The following is a 21,117-nucleotide window of genomic DNA, read 5'->3' as shown; positions in this document are numbered from 1 at the left end:
TGGACTACAATTCCCAGGAGCCCCCTGCCAGCATTCGCTGGCAGGGGCTCATGGGAATTGTAGTCCATTGACATTTGGAGGGCCGCAGTTTGAGTACCCCTGCTTTAGGAGTTCCAGCCTCCAGGGAGGACCTGGGGATCCCCTGGAATTATAGCTCATTTCCATGAGACAGAGATCCAGTTCTGGAGAAAAGGGCTGCTTTGGAGGGGGGGGGACTCTGTAGCATTGTACTCCACTGAGGTCTCTCCCCACCATAAATCCCGCTTACTCCCAGCTCCAACTTGCAAACCAACTCAGAGCTGGCAAACCTAAAATCTCCTGTGATTATACTTTTTTTAATATAATTTTATTATTTATTATTATATAAAGCATTTACAGAGAAATTGAGAAGAAAAAGCGACCCGCTGATATGGTTTGCCATCTCTTTTAACATACATATTCAGTTCTCATCACATATTATTCCTAATCTATAAGTTTTTACCATTTTTCTTAGCCAAGTGATTGTTAATACATATGAGAGTATGATCTGTTATAAGAATACATTCTGTTATTATCTTAAATGATATTTATGAAGGGGACTGACCTAATATCCTGTGATTATACTTGATTTCCAGACTACAGAAGCAGAAGAAGCAGAAGCAGCAGATGCAGCAGCAGAAGAAGCAGAAGAGTTGGTTTTTATACCCCACTTTAATCTACCAGAAGGAGTCTCAAACTGGCAGACCATCTCCTTCCCTTCCTCTCCCCACAACAGGCACCCTGTGAGGTAGGTGGGGCTGAGATAGCTCTGACAGGACTGCTGTGAGAACTGCACTATTAGGGCCGTGACGAGCCCAAGGTCACCTAGCTGGCTGCATGTGGAGGAGCGGGGAATCAAACCTGGCTCACCAGATTAGAAGCTGCCACTCTTAGCCACTACACATCGCTGGCTTAGTTCCCTGGAGAAAACCCGTTATATAGAAATCAGTTCCCTAGAGAAAATGGCTGCTTGGGAGGGTGTCCTTGATAGCACTACACTCCGTTGAGGTCCCTCGCTGTCCCAAATCTTGCCCACTCCCAGCTCCACCCCAAAGATCTCCAGGTATTTCCCAACCCACAACTGGCAACCCTAGGTTCTTTACATTATTCCAGTGCACCTTTACCACAGGGACCCAAGACAGATGACACAAATTGGAGAAAGAAAGGGGCAAGATGACACATGAAAAGGAGGCCAGGGGTTCGGCTAAAAATGGAAGCCATGTGTCCCAATTTGTCTCACCGAGCCCACAATGTCTAATTCGACTTTCTTCGTATCCTTCTGACGTCACTGTTAGGTGCATTTCGCTACCCCTGCAGGCAGCCACCAGTGATGTGAAGCAGGGCCCGAGAAATCCATGTTGTTCTTTGGAAGTTTTTAAGCAGAGGCTAGATAGTCATGTGACAATTATGAATTTAGATAGATTGTGACTGGGTGGGCAGGAAGGGATGTGCCAGTGTTTGTCTCTTGTAGCCCTTCCTTGCAGACCCAAGGAAATGATTATTTCCACTGTGAGATGAATTTCCTCCAGACCAGGCTGGATTCTGGAGATTTTTGGTGCTGGTGGGGGATCACTTGGGCATGAAATTGGCGTCACTGTGGGAGGGCAGGGCGTTGTGAGTTCCTTCATTGTACAGGGGGTTGGACTAGATGACCCTGGAGGTCCCTTTCAACTATTATTCTATGATTCAAAGTTCCTGGCAGTTAGAGCAGTTCCTCAGTGGAACAGGCTTCCTTGGGAGGTGGTGGGTTCTCCATCTTTGGAGATTTTTAAGCAGAGGCTGGATAGACATCTGACGGAGAGGCTGATGGTGAAATGAAATCCTTTCATGAAATTAAATCCTTTCCAACTCTATGATTTTATAATTCCGTGATTCTAAATTCTGTCTCCTGACAGAGCAGCTTCTCAGTGGAACAGGTGGTGGGTTCATCTTTGGAGATTTTTACACAGAGGTTGGAGAGCCATCTGACGGAGAGGCTGATTCTGTGAAGGCTCAAGGGGGTGGCAGGTGACAGTGGATGAGCGAGAGGGTTGGGAGTGTCCTGCACAGTGCAGGGGGTCAGACTAGATGACCCAAGAGACCCCTTCCAACTCTATGATTCATGACCCAGGATCTAGAAGTTACAGAAGGGAGGTGGAGAAGACTTGACACCAAGATGCCATTTTTGGGTGGAGAAGACTTGACACCAAGATGCCATCTCTGTTTTACCTGGAATTAGGGATGCCAGTCCCCAGGTAGAGCCTGGAGATTCCTCGGTTTTACGGCTCATCTCCAGGCAACTGAGATCAGTTCCCCTGGAGGAAATTACAGTTTGGGAGGGTAGACTGAAGTCCCTCCTCATCCCAAATCCTGCCCACTCCCCGATCCACCCCAAAGGTCTCCAGGTATTCCCCAACCCTATCTGAAATGGGTCAGGGTCAGAAATATTTATACCTTTACCATGACAGGCTGTTTAATGCTAATCGGCTTCCTAACGCAGCTGCAATTCCGGCCTTTAAGTGCCTTTCCTTGCTGAATTACGTCTGCCCGAGGACTTGATTTTCCTTCATTTCTTGACAAGGTAAAGGACTCTGCCATAACCAACCAGATTATTACAACCGACGCCTTGTGAACATCTGGCTCTACCCTGATGAATATGCAAATCAGGCAAGCCTATGGAAGCTGTACACAGCAACCTACTGGAACACCGAATACGACGAATCAGGGTGTAGCACCTTCCTTAATGGTGGCTTTGCTAAGATGCAGAGAGTTCAGGACAGGCCTGATCCATGCTGGTTCCAGTACAGTAGAAAAGAAGGTTTTTATACGCAACCCACACGCAACCAGCTGGGTGACCTTGGGCTCGCCACGGCACTGATAAAAACTGTTCTGACCGAGCAGGAATCTCAGGGCTCTCTCAGCCTCACCCACCCCACAGGGTGTCTGTTGTGGGGAGAGGAAAGGGAAGGCGACTGTAAGCCGCTTTGAGACTCCTTTTGGTAGAGAAAAGTGGCATATAAGAACCAACTCTTCTTCTTCTTCTTCTTCTTCTTCTTCTTCTTCTTCTTCTTCTTCTTCTTCTTCTTCTTCTTCTATACCCTGTTTTTCTCTACCTCGGGGAGGCCCAAAGCGGCATAAAATCGACTTCCCTTCCTCTCCCAACAACAGGTAACGTGTGAGGGTGGTAAGACTGAGGGAGACCTGATATGACTGCTCTGTGTGAACAGTACTATCTGGGCTGCGACTTGGTCACCCAGCTGGCTGCACGTGGAGGAGCGGGGAATCATCACCAGCTCACCAATGAGAAGCCCCTGCTTTTAACCACTACACCAAACTGGAAAAACAATGTTGTGGGTGTCTTCGCGTCCCTGCCTGGGAAGAAAACGGGATCTAAATATTCCCTCCATCTTGTTTTGCTTCAGCCCATATACGTGACTGCGAGCTGCTAAATATATCGGCGATCCACGCACGAGCCCGTCGTTTTTTCTACCCATTCACGCCGGAAGAACGGCGTTGTTGGATAAACAGGCTTGATCAAATCGAGGGCCGTTGTTTATTAGGACAGGAACCGAAAATAACTGTTCTGTGGGTGTTTACCCAACTACAAGGGAAGGCCCTTTATCGGGGTTATTATACTACCACCTTACTCCGTTTCCAAATCCGTCAGCTATTACCAGCTCAGGGAAAAGGAAAACAAAAGAAGAAGACAATGTGAACTCCTCCTTAAAGTGTTTAAAAGTAATTGGGGGAAGATGCACTGACGCATGGAGAGAGCCACTGAATTGAATCCCCCGCTAGAAGGGGAAGCTGAGGAAACCAAAAGACACTGCCCCGCATCCCTTTTGAGAACTGCGATGTTGATCCGACAGAGAAAACACATTTGTCAACAGGATGGGCCAAATAACACAAGGATACAGGAAGCTGCCTTATATGGAATCAGAAATTTCGTCAAACTGGGAATGGCTCTCCAGGGTCACAGGCCAAGTTCCCCATTCACTGACCTTTAGACCTGGAGGTGCCAGGGATTGAACCTGGGATCTTCTGCATGCCAAGGAGAGGCTCTTACTTTCTTTCAAGAGGTCTCACTTTACGTCTCTCAGGAATCCCAGAGTGGCACTGAGGAGTCTTCAAAACTGTTCTTTTTCTGGTTGCTATTACACTTGCCAGGTCCCTCCTCGCCACTGACGAGGAATAAGGGGGATAGGTTTGCTAGATCTAGGTTGCAAAAATTCCTGGATATTTGGGGTTGAAGCCTGGGGAGGACAGAGACATCAATGGGGTGTAAAGTCAAGTGTCTACCCCAGGGGAACTGATCTCTGTAGCTGTCATTCAAGGGGGTCCCCAGGTCCCACCTAGAATCATAGGATCATAGAGTTGGAAGGGACCTCATGGGTCATCTAGTCCAACCCCCTGCACTATGCAGGATACTCACATCCCTATTGCTCATCCACTGTCACCTGCCACCTGGAGGCTGGCATCCCTGAGTCCTCCCTCCCAAGCAGCCCTTTTCTCCAGGGGAGCTGATCTCTGCAGTCTGGAGATGAGCTGTCATTCCAGGGGATCCCCAGGCCCCACCTGGAGGCTGGCATCCCTGAGTCCCCCCTCCCAAGCAGACCTTTTCTCCAGGGGAACTGATCTCTTTACCCTGGAGATGAGCTGTAATTCTGGGGGATCCCCAGGCCCCACCTGGAGACTGGCATCTCTAGTTGTTATACATCCAGCCTCTCCTCACACAAAACCTAGGCCTACCCATCCAAGGCCGGAAAACTCCTCGGCTTCATTTCTCCATTGTCCGCAGTTCTGACTTGTTACGTTTGACGGGAGAACGCAGCAGGGGGAGAAGAAGTAATGCACAAGAGAATTGCATTATCTCCGTGGCCTAATAGGAAGCTCTTTCATGCTGACTTGGACCGAGCGGCCTGGTACATTAGTCGATACAGCCCCTCGCCACGGAGCCAGGATTAAGAAGCCTTGGGACGGCCGTGAACAATAAGGCTTTTGTTCCTCGTGATAAATTAAACTCTCCTCAGCAGGGGGGGGAAAGGGGGGAGGAATAGAATAACCTTTTCGAAAAGGATCTGTAGCGTTTCTGCACCCAGAAGTTCAGGATTTACAGGGCGGCACACTAGCCCAGGACCTCTGCAGCACAGGAAAAAATGGATTTGTGCCCCAATAGCCAGATTGGTGCCGGGATCTCCAAGAGCGCCGTCATGGCTTCCCGTTGGTTTTACCATAGAGCAGCTGATCTTCACTTTTTTACTGTTGAAAAACCCTTGAAGCATTCTTCAGGCTTTGAGAAACCCCGGAAGTGGAGTGATTGTGCAAAATTTGGTTGGGAAGCAGAGCTGTGGACACGCCCACCTGGGGCCCCTCCCCTTCCCACCCCCTCCAGGCCTCTCCTTGGCCATTTTTGGATGAGGCAGGTGGTCATATCATCTGATAAATGTTTAAAAAAACTGAATAAAATTTATAAAAAATTAACTACCACCCATTTGGGAAACCCTTCCAGGGCCAGCAAGAAACCCTGTTTGGGAAAGCCGGCCATAGAGTTTCCAGGATAAAGTTGCCCCATCTCCAGCTATGGCTGGGTGATTTCCTGGTATTACAATTGATTTCCAGATGACAGGGATTAGTTCATCTGCAGAGAAACAGCTGCTTTGGAGGATGGACTCCACAGAACTGTACCCTGCTAAGGTCCCTCCAGGACCCAAACCCTACCTCCAGAGGAACTGGTCTAAACTGGACGGCTCTCCTGATGTCCTTAGGAAGGCCTCGGCCTTTCTGCCCTGTTGCTGGCCCTCCAGAGGAACTGGTTGGCCCCTGAGTGAGGCAGGAGGCTGGACTGGATGGACCCCTGGTCTGACCCAGCAGGGCTCTTCTGATGTCCTTAGGAAGGCCTCGGCCTCTCTGCCCTGTTGCTGGCCCTCCAGAGGGACTGGCTGGCCCCTGTGTGAGACAGGAGGCTGGACTGGATGGACCCCTGGTCTGACCCAGCAGGGCTCTCCTGATGTCCTTAGGAAGGCCTCGGCCTCCCTGCCCTGTTGCTGGCCCTCCAGAGGAACTGGCTGGCCCCTGTGTGAGACAGGAGGCTGGACTGGAGGGACCCCTGGTCTGACCCAGCAGGGCTCTCCTGATGTCCTTAGGAAGGCCTCGGCCTCTCTGCCCTGTTGCTGGCCCTCCAGAGGAACTGGCTGGCCCCTGTGTGAGACTGGAGGCTGGACTGGATGGACCCCTGGTCTGACCCATCAGGGCTCTTCTGATGTCCTTAGGAAGGCCTCGGCCTCTCTGCCCTGTTGCTGGCCCTCCAGAGGAACTGGCTGGCCCCTGTGTGAGACAGGAGGCTGGACTGGATGGACCCCTGGTCTGACCCAGCAGGGCTCTCCTGATGTCCTTAGGAAGGCCTCGGCCTCTCTGCCCTGTTGCTGGCCCTCCAGAGGAACTGGCTGGCCCCTGTGTGAGACAGGAGGCTGGACTGGATGGACCCCTGGTCTGACCCAGCAGGGCTCTCCTGATGTCCTTAGGAAGGCCTCGACCTCTCTGCCCTGTTGCTGGCCCTCCAGAGGAACTGGCTGGCCCCTGTGTGAGACTGGAGGCTGGACTGGAGGGACCCCTGGTCTGACCCAGCAGGGCTCTCCTGATGTCCTTAGGAAGGCCTCGACCTCTCTGCCCTGCTGCTGGCCCTCCAGAGGAACTGGCTGGCCCCTGTGTGAGACTGGAGGCTGGACTGGAGGGACCCCTGGTCTGACCCAGCAGGGCTCTCCTGATGTCCTTAGGAAGGCCTCGGCCTCTCTGACCTGTTGCTGGCCCTCCAGAGGAACTGGCTGGCCCCTGTGTGAGACAGGAGGCTGGACTGGATGGACCCCTGGTCTGACCCAGCAGGGCTCTCCTGATGTCCTTAGGAAGGCCTCGGCCTCTCTGCCCTGTTGCTGGCCCTCCAGAGGAACTGGCTGGCCCCTGTGTGAGACAGGAGGCTGGACTGGATGGACCCCTGGTCTGACCCAGCAGGGCTCTCCTGATGTCCTTAGGAAGGCCTCGACCTCTCTGCCCTGTTGCTGGCCCTCCAGAGGAACTGGCTGGCCCCTGTGTGAGACTGGAGGCTGGACTGGAGGGACCCCTGGTCTGACCCAGCAGGGCTCTCCTGATGTCCTTAGGAAGGCCTCGACCTCTCTGCCCTGCTGCTGGCCCTCCAGAGGAACTGGCTGGCCCCTGTGTGAGACTGGAGGCTGGACTGGAGGGACCCCTGGTCTGACCCAGCAGGGCTCTCCTGATGTCCTTAGGAAGGCCTCGGCCTCTCTGACCTGTTGCTGGCCCTCCAGAGGAACTGGCTGGCCCCTGTGTGAGACAGGAGGCTGGACTGGATGGACCCCTGGTCTGACCCAGCAGGGCTCTCCTGATGTCCTTAGGAAGGCCTCGGCCTCTCTGCCCTGTTGCTGGCCCTCCAGAGGAACTGGCTGGCCCCTGTGTGAGACAGGAGGCTGGACTGGAGGGACCCCTGGTCTGACCCAGCAGGGCTCTCCTGATGTCCTTAGGAAGGCCTCGGCCTCTCTGCCCTGTTGCTGGCCCTCCAGAGGAACTGGCTGGCCCCTGTGTGAGACTGGAGGCTGGACTGGAGGGACCCCTGGTCTGACCCAGCAGGGCTCTCCTGATGTCCTTAGGAAGGCCTCGGCCTCTCTGCCCTGTTGCTGGCCCTCCAGAGGAACTGGCTGGCCCCTGTGTGAGACAGGAGGCTGGACTGGATGGACCCCTGGTCTGACCCAGCAGGGCTCTCCTGATGTCCTTAGGAAGGCCTCGGCCTCTCTGCCCTGTTGCTGGCCCTCCAGAGGAACTGGCTGGCCCCTGTGTGAGACAGGAGGCTGGACTGGATGGACCCCTGGTCTGACCCATCAGGGCTCTTCTGATGTCCTTAGGAAGGCCTCGGCCTCTCTGCCCTGTTGCTGGCCCTCCAGAGGAACTGGCTGGCCCCTGTGTGAGACAGGAGGCTGGACTGGATGGACCCCTGGTCTGACCCAGCAGGGCTCTCCTGATGTCCTTAGGAAGGCCTCGACCTCTCTGCCCTGTTGCTGGCCCTCCAGAGGAACTGGCTGGCCCCTGTGTGAGACTAGAGGCTGGACTGGAGGGACCCCTGGTCTGACCCAGCAGGGCTCTCCTGATGTCCTTAGGAAGGCCTCGACCTCTCTGCCCTGCTGCTGGCCCTCCAGAGGAACTGGCTGGCCCCTGTGTGAGACAGGAGGCTGGACTGGATGGACCCCTGGTCTGACCCAGCAGGGCTCTCCTGATGTCCTTAGGAAGGCCTCGACCTCTCCGCCCTGTTGCTGGCCCTCCAGAGGAACTGGCTGGCCCCTGTGTGAGACTGGAGGCTGGACTGGAGGGACCCCTGGTGTGACCCAGCAGGGCTCTCCTGATGTCCTTAGGAAGGCCTCGACCTCTCTGCCCTGTTGCTGGCCCTCCAGAGGAACTGGCTGGCCCCTGTGTGAGACTGGAGGCTGGACTGGAGGGACCCCTGGTCTGACCCAGCAGGGCTCTCCTGATGTCCTTAGGAAGGCCTCGGCCTCTCCGCCCTGTTGCTGGCCCTCCAGAGGAACTGGCTGGCCCCTGTGTGAGACAGGAGGCTGGACTGGAGGGACCCCTGGTCTGACCCAGCAGGGCTCTCCTGATGTCCTTAGGAAGGCCTCGGCCTCTCTGCCCTGTTGCTGGCCCTCCAGAGGAACTGGCTGGCCCCTGTGTGAGACAGGAGGCTGGACTGGAGGGACCCCTGGTCTGACCCAGCAGGGCTCTCCTGATGTCCTTAGGAAGGCCTCGGCCTCTCTGCCCTGCTGCTGGCCCTCCAGAGGAACTGGCTGGCTCCTGGGTGAGACAGGAGGCTGGACTGGAGGGACCCCTGGTCTGACCCAGCAGGGCTCTTCTGATGTCCTTAGGAAGGCCTCGGCCTCTCTGCCCTGTTGCTGGCCCTCCAGAGGAACTGGCTGGCCCCTGTGTGAGACTGGAGGCTGGACTGGAGGGACCCCTGGTCTGACCCAGCAGGGCTCTCCTGATGTCCTTAGGAAGGCCTCGGCCTCTCTGCCCTGTTGCTGGCCCTCCAGAGGAACTGGCTGGCCCCTGAGTGAGACAGGAGGCTGGACTGGATGGACCCCTGGTCTGACCCAGCAGGGCTCTCCTGATGTCCTTAGGAAGGCCTCGACCTCTCTGCCCTGTTGCTGGCCCTCCAGAGGAACTGGCTGGCCCCTGAGTGAGACAGGAGGCTGGACTGGATGGACCCCTGGTCTGACCCAGCAGGGCTCTCCTGATGTCCTTAGGAAGGCCTCGGCCTCTCTGCCCTGTTGCTGGCCCTCCAGAGGAACTGGCTGGCCCCTGTGTGAGGCAGGAGGCTGGACTGGATGGACCCCTGGTCTGACCCAGCAGGGCTCTCCTGATGTCCTTAGGAAGGCCTCGGCCTCTCTGCCCTGTTGCTGGCCCTCCAGAGGAACTGGCTGGCCCCTGAGTGAGACAGGAGGCTGGACTGGATGGACCCCTGGTCTGACCCAGCAGGGCTCTCCTGATGTCCTTAGGAAGGCCTCGACCTCTCTGCCCTGTTGCTGGCCCTCCAGAGGAACTGGCTGGCCCCTGAGTGAGACAGGAGGCTGGACTGGATGGACCCCTGGTCTGACCCAGCAGGGCTCTCCTGATGTCCTTAGGAAGGCCTCGGCCTCTCTGCCCTGTTGCTGGCCCTCCAGAGGAACTGGCTGGCCCCTGTGTGAGGCAGGAGGCTGGACTGGATGGACCCCTGGTCTGACCCAGCAGGGCTCTCCTGATGTCCTTAGGAAGGCCTCGGCCTCTCTGCCCTGTTGCTGGCCCTCCAGAGGAACTGGCTGGCCCCTGAGTGAGACAGGAGGCTGTACTAGACGGACCACTAGTCTGATTCAGCAGGGCTAATGTTTTTATGTTCCCAGTGGTGTGGCTGTTTAGTGGGCAGATTTTAAAAAGTGGTTGTAGCCTCCTAAGCCAAGAGAGCCGGTGAGAGAAAAAGAAAGAGTGTCCACCATATCAGGGTAGAGATAGGAGGGGACAACCCCCAAACAAATCCCCTTGGTTCCTAAAATACCTGAGTGACATGCCTGAGTGACATGATTATTAGAAGGACAGCCCATTTGGTCCCCAAAGGCATCCCATGTAAACTCATAGAACTAAAAATTATATCATGATCTGCGGGATCTTCCATCGTTCCGCAGGGCCTACAAGACGGAGCTCTTCCGCCAGGTTTACGGTTGAGGCCAAGGCTAACATCTATGCCCCCCCCCCCGGGACTCGGGACTTGGGATTTGGATTAGAGATGGGTACCACCAATACCCCCTCTCCACCTGCTAGTAGGGGAAAAGGGTAGTGGATTAGCCAATCTTGCCGGGTTAGCTTGCTAACTAATAATTTCTGGACTGTAGTTGTTTTAACTGGATTTTAATGGATTTTATGGGATTTTAGAATGTTGTAACCCGCCACGAGCCGCAAGGGAGTGGCGGGCAATAAATCGAATAATAATAATAATAATAATAATAATAATAATAATAATAATAATAATAATAATAATCTCTGTGTTCAGAAAAGGGAGTCTGAACCAGACAAGAGATGAAGCAAGCTGGGAGGTTTCGTCCTGAAAGGTCGCAACTCTGTCATAAGCTCCCCCTTCCCATCTACACTAATAGTCCACCAAGATAGGCAGTTACTCATCCCTTCCTCCCTGCTAGTAATTTCCCACCACCTTTCCCAATGACTTGGGTCCATCAGCAGATGCAAACATCGTCTCAGAAACTATTGGTCGATAGTTAACCGGTGTTGCCTCCTCTTGGGAAATTCCCAATTCTCCGAAACTGACCCATCAGCCTATAGTTTAGGATTCCAGAACATAGCACATGGTTGGAGGCTACATTTGAGCCATAAAAGGCCAGCTTTCTGGCCCATTTGTTTGCTCAATAATCCACCTTCTTGCTACTTATGACCCCAACGTCATCCTGCACCACCATGCTGCGTGTTAGATGACATTCCCCTTCGATCCTCCACTCTTCTGGATAGGTAAATATACTCTGAATGCCTCTATTTTCCTCTGTTTTATCTCTTAGAAACGTATATGTTTTGCTTGTGTGTATGTTTTGAATGCACCCAAATATTTTTCCCAAGTAGCTTTCCTTGACTGCAAATTAAGTTGTCATCTTTATTTACAAGGGTTTTTACCTGGGAAAAGGACACCCGTAAACATAGGTAAAAGAGCCTCTTGAGGCTGGGAGTTCAATCCCAGCAGCCGGCTCAAGGTTGACTCAGCCTTCCATCCTTCCGAGGTCGGTAAAATGAGTACCCAGCTTGCTGGGGGGTAAACGGTAATGACTGGGGAAGGCACTGGCAAACCACCCCGTATTGAGTCTGCCATGAAAACGCTAGAGGGCGTCTCCCCAAGGGTCAGACATGACCTGGTGCTTGCACAGGGGATACCTTTACCTTTAAAGGTAAAAGCTATCCCGCTGTTACCCTGCCTCTTGATGATATTCAAATTCCTAATAATTCCCATAGAGGGAACCGTTTTGTGTAACATCTGGTTGTGTATCCATAAAACTCATGTGGCCTTAGACTCTGAAGTCCTAATATGGGGATTCCAGGGCTGGAAATTTTAAGTATGTTTATAAATTTATATTTCCTGTTGGAATTGTTATTGATATATCGTTGTTGCTATTATTAATGTATCTTATGTATTCCACAATGTTCCCATGTAAATTGCTCTGGTCCATATGGAAGGGCGGTATAAAAATCTAAGAAAATAAAATTCAATCAATCAATAAATAGTGTATGATGAATCAGCCTCTCCCCGTCCCCAAAAATTCCACAGATTTACTAGAGCCAGAATTTTCTGGCACTCAGCCATAACTTGAAGTGCAAGAAAGAAAATAAATGTTTCCAACCCCCAGGTGAGTTCTGGAGTTCACCTGGAATTATCACTGATGACAGAGGTCTGTTTCCCTGGAGAAAATGGAACATTCAGAAATCAGACTCTGTGGCAACCTATCTCTGCTGGACTTCTTCCACTGCCCAAAACCCACCCTTCCAGAGACTTTGTCCCCAAAATCACCACAAATTTTCCTATTGCATGTAGAGGGACATTTCATCATGACTCTCAACATAAGAGAAGCCATGCTGGCTCAGGCCAATGGCCATCCAGTCCCACACTCTTATGTCAAACAGTGGCCAAAACCCAGGTGCCATCAGGAGGTCCACCAGCAGGCCCAGAACTCCAGAAGCCCTCCCATTGTGGCCCCTAAACACCAAGAAGACAGGACATCACTGCCCCAAACATAAGAACATAGGAGAAGCCATGTTGGCTCAGGCCAATGGCCATCCAGTCCCACACTCTTATGTCTCACAGTGGCCAAAATCCATCAGGAGGTCCACCAGCAGGCCCAGAACTCCAGAAGCCCACCTACTGTTGCCCACCAGGCACTAAGTCAGGTACAGCGGTTTTGCTTGGTACAGTCCAAAGGTACAGCAGAACATCCTATGAATTTATGCCAGAAAACTGTTTCTAGGGAATCGCATCGGTGTGCATATTTATGGAAACATTTTTTAAATTAACACCCATGTATAAAAATAACAGAAATCAGTTCCAGATGGTGTGCTGGGTGCCAAGAAACACACACACAAAATCCATCTTCTCTCATTTCACAACCTGGAGGGTCAGGCCCTAACAGTGTGCTTGAAATTACCTTTCTCCATAAAGCACTAGACGAGGGGTGTGTGTAGTGGTTAAGACTGGTAGACTCTAGTCCAGAGAACTGGGTTTGAATCCCCCAGTCCTTCACGTGAATGGGTCACAGTTCTGTTAGAGCTCTCTCAACTTCACCTACTTCACAGGGTGTCTGTTGTGGGGAGAAGAAAGGGAAGCAGCTTTAAGACTCCTTTGAAGGCAGCATCTAATCTGGAAAACCAGAAGAAGAGTTTGCTTTTATATCTTGCTTATCTCTAAAAGGAGTCTCAAAGTGGCTTACAATCGCCTTCCCGTCCTCTCCCCACAAGAGGCACGCTATGAGGGAGGTGGGGTGAGAGAGCTCTGACAGAAACTGACCTGTGAGAACAGCACTTTCAGGACTGTGAGTAGCCCAAGGTCACCCAAATCAAGCCTGGCTTGTCAGATTAGAGGCTGCCACTCTTACCCACTACACCAAGCGGCTGTTCTGGAGCCAATCTGGGAAGAAGCATGCTCAAACAAACACGAAGTCCTCTTTTGAGCCAATCAGCCCTCTGGACGAGATAATTTGAAAACCATCAGGAAGTTCCTATCCTAACTATGCAAAATTTACATCTTCTCTGCTGCCCCCTGCAGGATATGCTTTATATTCTGTTCCATTTTGTCCACGGCAGTTCCTGCATATTCCAACATATTCTTGCGTCTCTCTTCTCTCCTCTTGTTCTCTCCACTGCCAAAACATTTAAAAGCCGCACCTTGCCTATCGTAGGAGATTCATCCCAAAAGGTACTCCTGGGATCAGTTCTCTTTTCAGCTGCACCCTCTAGGAGTTCTTGCCATGTTGGGTGAGCACCATGATTGCTGACCTTCTGACGCACAGGAAAAGCTTGTTCCAGAGGGCGTTTAGAAGGGCAAAATAATGATTTTGGTTGATGCCACTACCTCGATATCTCAGCTGAGATCTGCTCTCATTCAAATGACACAGAGCAGGACGCAAGCTTTTTCAGCTCTCCAGACGGCTTCATCGGAGCGGAAAGTTTGAAAAAGCGAGAGAAGTTAAAAAGATGTTTCGATCCTAATATCTGGAGGCTTCTCGTCCACGGAAACAAAACGGAGCAGAAAGAACAGGCCTCAGATTAGAAGAGATTACCCTGCTTTTCACTACCCAAAGGAGTCCCAAGGAGATTTACAATCGCCTTCCCTTCCTCTCCCCACAACAGACATCCTGTGAGGTAGCTGGGGATGAGAAAGCTCTGACAGAACTGCTCTGCAATGACAGCTCTTATGGAACTGTGACCAGCCCAAGGTCATCCAACTGGCTGCACCTGGAGGAGTGGGGAATCAAACCCAGCTCTCCAGATTAGAGTCTGCAGCTCTACACCACGCTGGCTCTCGTAATGTCTCGTTTTCCCCCTCTCAGCTAGATGAAAAACTGAGGAAAACTTGAAAGCTTTTCCAGTGTTGTTTCGATTGCTATAAATAAATGGCATTACTGGGATATGAGAGCAAGAGTTTTGCTCAGTCACAGAAATGTGATACTGAGGGCTGTAAATAAATCTCCCAAGAATGATACTGCAAAAAAGGTAAACTTGCATTCTTTCAAGTAGATCCAGTTCACATTCAGGTTGCAGTCAAAAGAAGAGAAAGAAACTTAATCTATTGTTCGTTTGTTTGTTTGTTAGATTTATTACCCGCCACTTCCGGAACTGTCCATATCAAAACCCCAATAAAACCCCATTAAAACATTACATGAACATAAAAGTTATACAGCAGAAACCAGAACATGGCAATGTAACTAAAGTTTTTCCAGCCTCATTTTTGAATCATAGAATCCTAGAGTTGGAAGGGACCTCCTGGGTCATCTAGTCCAACCCCCTGCACTGTGCAGGACACTCCCAACCCTCTCGCTCATCTACTGTCACCTGCCACCCCCTTGAGCCTTCACAGAATTAGCCTTTCTGTTAGATGGCCATCTGACAGATTTTAACTAGGTTAGATATTTTTAACCAGAGGCTGGAGAGCCATCTGACGGAGAGGCTGATTCTGTGAGGGTTCAAGGGGGTGGCAGGTGACAGTGGATGAGCGATAGGGTTGTGAGTGTCCTGCATAGTGCAGGGGGTTGGACTAGATGACCCAGGAGGCCCCTTCCAACTCTATTCTATGATTCTATGATTTTTAATTTTTGTTCTTACAATTATGACATATTTTATACATATGATGTGGCGCATGGTGTTTACTTTGAAGAGGGGTGTCATTCCAGAATTTTACTTTACTAACTTTCCTCCCCCCCCCCCCTTATGTCAGGCTGTAATCTTACTGGTTAATGCCTGTATCAATAAAGTGTGTTGAATGGTGATGTTAAACCCAGATTGTCGTTATTGGTTTTAATTTAATTTTAAATGTGAATGTAATTATTTAATTGTTTAATTTTAATTATTTGTATGTTCAGAAGGAAATGAGTGGGCTTGTTGGGGGGGCTGCACAAAATTGGAATAAATAAATAAATGGGAGGGAAGCATAAAAATGCAATGCAATGCAATGCAATGCAATGCAATGCAATGCAATGCAATGCAATGCAATGATGGATGGATGGATGGATGGATGGATGGATGGATGGATGGATGGATGGATGGATGGATGGATGGATGGATGGATGGATGGATGGATGGATGGATGGGTGCATGGATGGATGGGTGCATGGATGGATGGGTGCATGGATGGATGGGTGCATGGATGGATGGGTGCATGGGTGCATGCATGCATTGATGCATGGACGGATGGATGCATGGACGGATGGATGCATGCATGCATGCATGCATGGATGGATGGATCCATGGATAGATGCATGGACATGGATGGATGCATGGATGGATGGATGGATGGATGGCAGGCCATGTGGAGAGAGTGAGAAGACAAAGTAATAGAGGAGGCTCAGAGGGCAGCTTTCAGGTTAAGACAAAGAGATGTATTCCATTCAAGGAGATAACACCTGTATACACCTAGAGTGACAAAGTGCCTTCCAATGTCGTTCACTCTAACAGGTATAAAACAGATTTTAGTTTGAGAATTTTTCTTTGGACCACTGTGTCTGTTCAGAAGCTTGGCTTCTGTTCCTCCTGATTATTCTCATTTGCGACTTTTACACAATAGCTTTTAAAAAATTGACATTATCTTCTATTTTGTTCCTTTCACAAGGGCCCACATGGCAGACAGGCAGGGTAAAAATATTCCAAACAAATATAATACTGAAGCTCCATTACAGCTGGAGAGTTCATTTCTTTATTTGCTTGCTTACTTATTTCATTTGTCATCTCCCTTTTTTGCTGAGACGTAAGAACAATACAATAAAGACCAGAATAGTACATGCTAGGAACAACGCAACAAAACTGCATAATTGAAGAACAACTAAATAAAAACAATATAATACATCCAGTAACCTGGATTTCACAATTTACATGAGATAAGAGTAGAAACACATCCGATAAACTAGGCAAGGCAAGGGAAACACATATTAGGATCATGCTGTATCATGTGGATAATGCTCCTAGTTGGGGAGGGGAAAAGCTTGCTAAAATAAGACAGAAATTACCAACAGCGTTCCCATGTTAAGCCTAGCTCTTGAAATGTAATTTCTCTGGGCAGGGACCTACCATTTACATATGTGTAGCACAATGACAAAGTACTGGCAGAACAGCTAAAGCGATTCCACGCAAACGTAACAGCCAGTTGTGTCTGTTCATGTTAACAACCGCAAAGATTGCTTCATAAAATTTATTTCCCCTGTGTGCCGTGGCCATGGGCGACATTTTCTGTAGCAGAGCAAGCGCTCTTACGCAGCCCGCAACCTTTAAAAAACCCTTCTTAGAAAGTATTGTTGCAAAGAGTGGGAAATGGACACATCAAAACGTGTCACAAAGTCCACAAGATGGACACCAAGCCTATCCATGTGGAATGCTTTTGAACCACTGCTTCAGGTGACAAAGCAAAGGTCAACAGAAATATACTTCCTCTGGTGACAGGAAGACCTGGGAGTATTTATTGCAGGGGAAAAGAGCAAAAGACCAGTAGCACCTTAAAGACTAACAAAATTTATAGCAGGGTTAGGAGCTTTCGAGCAATGACTAGTGAAAGATCCTTCCCTGTCAGAAATTTTGTAAGTCGTTAAAGATCCACTGGACTCTTGCTGTTTTCTCCTGCTATAAAAAGTCTAACCTAGCTACCCATCTTGAAATTAAGCAGTGACTCACCAAAACTTCTCCCCTGCTAAAAAAATTGTTAGTCTTTCAGGTGCTCCTGAACTCTTGGGGCATTTCCGCACATCTAAAAAAACAGTGTTACCACAGCATAATGGTGTAGCGCTACAAATTATCGTGACTCCAGACATTCCTCACCTACTTCCTTTTTCACTTTCGTCTACTGTCTTTCCACGCTTCTTATACTCCACATGCCTGCTTGAAATGGCGGAAGAGAGCAATACGGTTTGCATGCGACTCTCTTCCACCTGTCAATCAAGCCAGGCAGCCAATCCCCTTTCTCAACGTTTTAAAAGGCCCACAATTCACACTATTTTTTTTTTAATCCAAACCTTCTCCGTTGAAACACCTATGTATCTAATCATAGATGCACAGTGTTTTTTGGAATGCCATCCATTATGGAATCATGAGTCTTGAAACTTAAGAAAAATAATCTTGTTTCTGATTTTTGGATTTGCCTGCATGCTTGTACGCTTATTCGTTGCTTCAGGCAGTTCACTTAAAAAAAAAAAAACAACTCCTGTCCCTGGGAGAAGGGGGAGAAGGGTGTGAGGGCGGGACATTGGACGCAGAGATAGCGCTTCTTCGCCTCCATACATTTCTTTGGCTGGTGGCCTGCTGGTTGCTCTCTAGTAGCTCATACTACATAGGTTGGGGAATCCACTTTATGCAATTCCCCAACTAGCGCTATAAAATGGCGGATGTAGTGAGATGTTTGCTGCCACGACACGGGATGTGGGCGGTGTCATACAAAATGCCAAAAATATAGCGCCTTCAAAAGGTAAGCGTTACGCTACATTAATGGCATGTGGAATGGATCTTGTTTTCCACTGCTTCAGACATACCAATATGGCCACCCATCTTAGAAGTGAGCCATGACTCACAAAAGCTCCTCCCCTGCCATAAATTTTGTTAGTCTTTAAGGTGCTACTGGACACTGGCTCTTTTCTACTGCTACGGACAGACTAACACAGAGACCCACATCTTGGAGTATTTGTTGGTGCGACCCATCTTGGAGTATTTCGGGGGAGGGGGGGGAGAGAAGAGGAAGAGAAGCAGTTTATTTTCTCTGAAAACTTCTGCAGGGGTTTTGTGGGTGGCAGATTACAGTGGATGAGCGATAGGGTTGGGAGTGTCCTGCATATTGCAATGGGTTATACTAGATGACCCAGGGGGTTCCTTCCAACTCTACTATTCTATTCTATGATTCTATAATTCTACGATTCTATTGATGAGCCTTTGCAAATGTCAGTCAGATCAGCAAGAGAGGAATAGAAAAACCATACCTTGATCGAAGTCCATGGGATTTATTCCTAACAAGGACTAGTGAAGAAGACAAGGATATATGTTTTAGACCAAATAGGGACTGCAGTATCCAATAATACTGTGTTCCCCTTACCCCTCCACCAACAAAACATACTCCCATGATTGAAGAGCAGTCAAACGCATTTGAACAATCGAGCCATTATATTTGTTAGCTTTTTTAAACAGCTACAAGAGGGACAGACTCTGTCCTGCTTTATCAGTCTCCCTGGCCTCAGCCCACGTAAAAGTATAGGATTTTCTTTTCTCTTTAAAATTGTCCTTCTACCTTTGTCCAAGTGCATAGTCTCTACTGTCCTTTCGGGATGTCTGAATCAGATCATTTATTAATACAGGAAACAATTTTTTAAATGAAATATTTCTGGCTATCGATGCTGCTGTTAAGGAAAGAACCCATTTTGTTCCTGACAATGTCCACAGTCACCAGGTTTCTCAGCCAAAGGGGATATCTCAGTCTGTGGATATTATGGGATACTCTGTGGATATTACCGGTGCTTGGTCTTTGGGTAAGCCTTCGAGGAAATCTACCGAAGGATCTCACCTCTATCTGCACACAGATCATTCCCAGCCACTGGCCTTACCTTCCCGGAATCACCTTAAATCGTTAAAATCAATCATATTTTTGTTTAAAGTGCAATACCAAGAAGGCTGATTTGGTGGTGGACGTACTTGATCAGCCAACACAACTGCCTAACATGTTCTCCCTACTTAGGATGCATTTCACTAGCAGACTCAGAATAGAAACAGCAAAAAGGGAGGGAGAGAAGGAGGGGGGAACGATGCTCTTTGCAAATCCATGTTGTGCCTACGGCGGCGAACTAATACTCCCACCTCCCTACGCAAAGGGAGCTACAAATAGCCTGCTCATTGTGCGGAATAATGGCCAAGAGGTTCAACAGGGAGGGAAAACGCAGCCCAGCGATGGCAGTGCTCCATTGCAGAACTGGGACCCGTCTTTTTGCCCAACACTCCCCCCACCCCACTTCTTTCAGACAAGTTCCCTACTGCAAGATTGCATAATGATGAGACGAGTATGATCCTTGGCAGGTGGGAATTAAAAACGAAAACGGGTGACTTTCATTAGACACAGGAGCTGACATGGGGAGGGCTGGGAAGAAATCTTTCAATTTGCATCATAAACAGTGACTCTCCAAAGTGTGTGGGGTGGGGGCTCTTCAGTTTTACAAGTCTCACGCTCCCACCACTCCGGTAACTACAGACGGAGACTTTTAGAGTCAAGCCCAGCAGCCTCTCAGGGACCAAGAAGACTTTCAGGGACATCCCCAGCTCTCTTTGTCAGATACAAGTCCGAACGGGGATCTCGGAGTCTTTATATCCTAGGCTAAGAGTTTTCCTACTTCTGACGCATGGCTATTCGATGCAGACAACACCACCCCGGGTGGGGAAATGAGAATGCTGAAACCCCCCGCAGCGATCAGGACCCCACGGAAACCTTCCCACAAGTCCAAACCAAATCTTCTCAAATCTCCATCCCTGTCTACCTCACCCCGGTGCTGTCTGGAGGCTGGGATGAATTAAACAGCCAACAGATGGATTAGGATGCCTTCACCCCTCAGGACTCCGAAAGGCATCTCTCCCTGTCAGGAGATTTTCCATGCCAGGGGGGTGGGGCAAACAAGGCCCTAGGTGTCTCCAGCTGAAATAGTCTGCATTTTAAAACACACACACAAACACACACACACAAATCTGCCGCCTGGGCCCCAGAGCGAAAATCGCATCCCCAAAACCCCTGCAGAAGTTTCCAGGGAAAAGAAACTGCTTCTCTTCCTCTCCTCCCCACCCCCTCAAAAAAAAAATCATTATTTTTTCCTTCCTAGGCCTAGATAACGGACTGCCTTCGCCAGAATCCCCCACCGCCATCCGGCCGGGCCGCTTCCCAGGGCCCCCGGGCGGGCCTGAGCTCCGAGGAGGCGCGGCGCGGCGCGGCCCCTTTGTAGAGCATCTTCTGGGTACCGCCGCTCTTACCTGTGGATGCAGTCGCCATGGCAACGGGCGGGGGTTCCACGGCGGCGCCGAAGGACGGCTGCGGCGGCGGCGCCCCTTCTCCATCCCAGCGCCTCGCCAGCGCCCCGGCGGCCGCGCTCTCCTCCTCGTCCTCGGCGCCGTCGCCCACCCAGTGCGGCCCGGGGCTGGGGCGGCGATCCGGCGGCAAAGACATCGCCCGCGGCTGGAGGCGAGGCGAGGGGGGCTTCCTGGGCGGACGCTGCGGGCAGAGGAGGCTCGGACGGGGTGGGGGGGGGGGGGACTGCCTGCGCCCGCCGCGGCCGCTGCTCCGAAAGCGGCTCTTACGCAGGTGCAAATGGCTCGTCGAGCGGGAGCCTGCCAGCCCTTGCGTCACCCGGCGGCTGGCACATCACAGGGCGGGGAGAAAGCAGGGCCCGGCTCTCCAAGCTGCCCGGCCTCTGTGTGCCACCCGCAGACGAGGCCGGAGAGAGGCGGCTCGGGAAGGGAACGCCCCCGAGCCCAGCCCACCGCCCCCCCCCTATATCCCTGCCTTCCCCTCTTTTTTTATGGCCTAGGATAAGGTGACCAGATTGTCTCACTTTTGGAGGGACCTCTGAGGGACCTCTGGCAAATTGCACTTTATGTTGCAAGTAAAAAAATATATATTTACAATTTTTGCGTTCGACGCGTTCTATGAAAAAATTTGTTGCTCCATATAGACCAAATTTTAATCAAGACCCCCCCCCCCACACACACACACACACACACTGTCAATGGTGTCCCGCTTTACCAGTGTTAAAATCTGGTCACCTTAGCCTAGGAGGAAAGGCTGAAGAGTCTGAGATTTTTGAGAAAAGGGGGAGGATGTTTTGTTGTTGTTGT

General features: G+C 50.4%; 1 protein-coding gene across 1 annotated transcript in view; it reads right to left on the bottom strand.

Moving 5' to 3' along the window:
• RTN1 (reticulon 1) overlaps positions 1–20,722 on the bottom strand; it is a 132,386-nt gene extending 111,664 nt beyond the window's left edge. The window contains exon 1 of the mRNA XM_077323954.1: positions 20,257–20,722. Within this exon, the coding sequence (XP_077180069.1) occupies positions 20,257–20,449 (193 nt within the window). The 5' untranslated portion in view covers positions 20,450–20,722. The remainder of the gene's footprint in view (positions 1–20,256) is intronic.
• Positions 20,723–21,117: the final 395 nt, after the last annotated feature.

The sequence above is a fragment of the Paroedura picta genome, chromosome 2, assembly GCF_049243985.1.
Source record: "Paroedura picta isolate Pp20150507F chromosome 2, Ppicta_v3.0, whole genome shotgun sequence".
Classification (NCBI taxonomy): Eukaryota; Metazoa; Chordata; class Lepidosauria; order Squamata; family Gekkonidae; genus Paroedura; species Paroedura picta.
The sequence above is the reverse complement of the archived record's forward strand: the minus strand, read 5'-3'. Positions and strand labels throughout refer to the sequence as shown.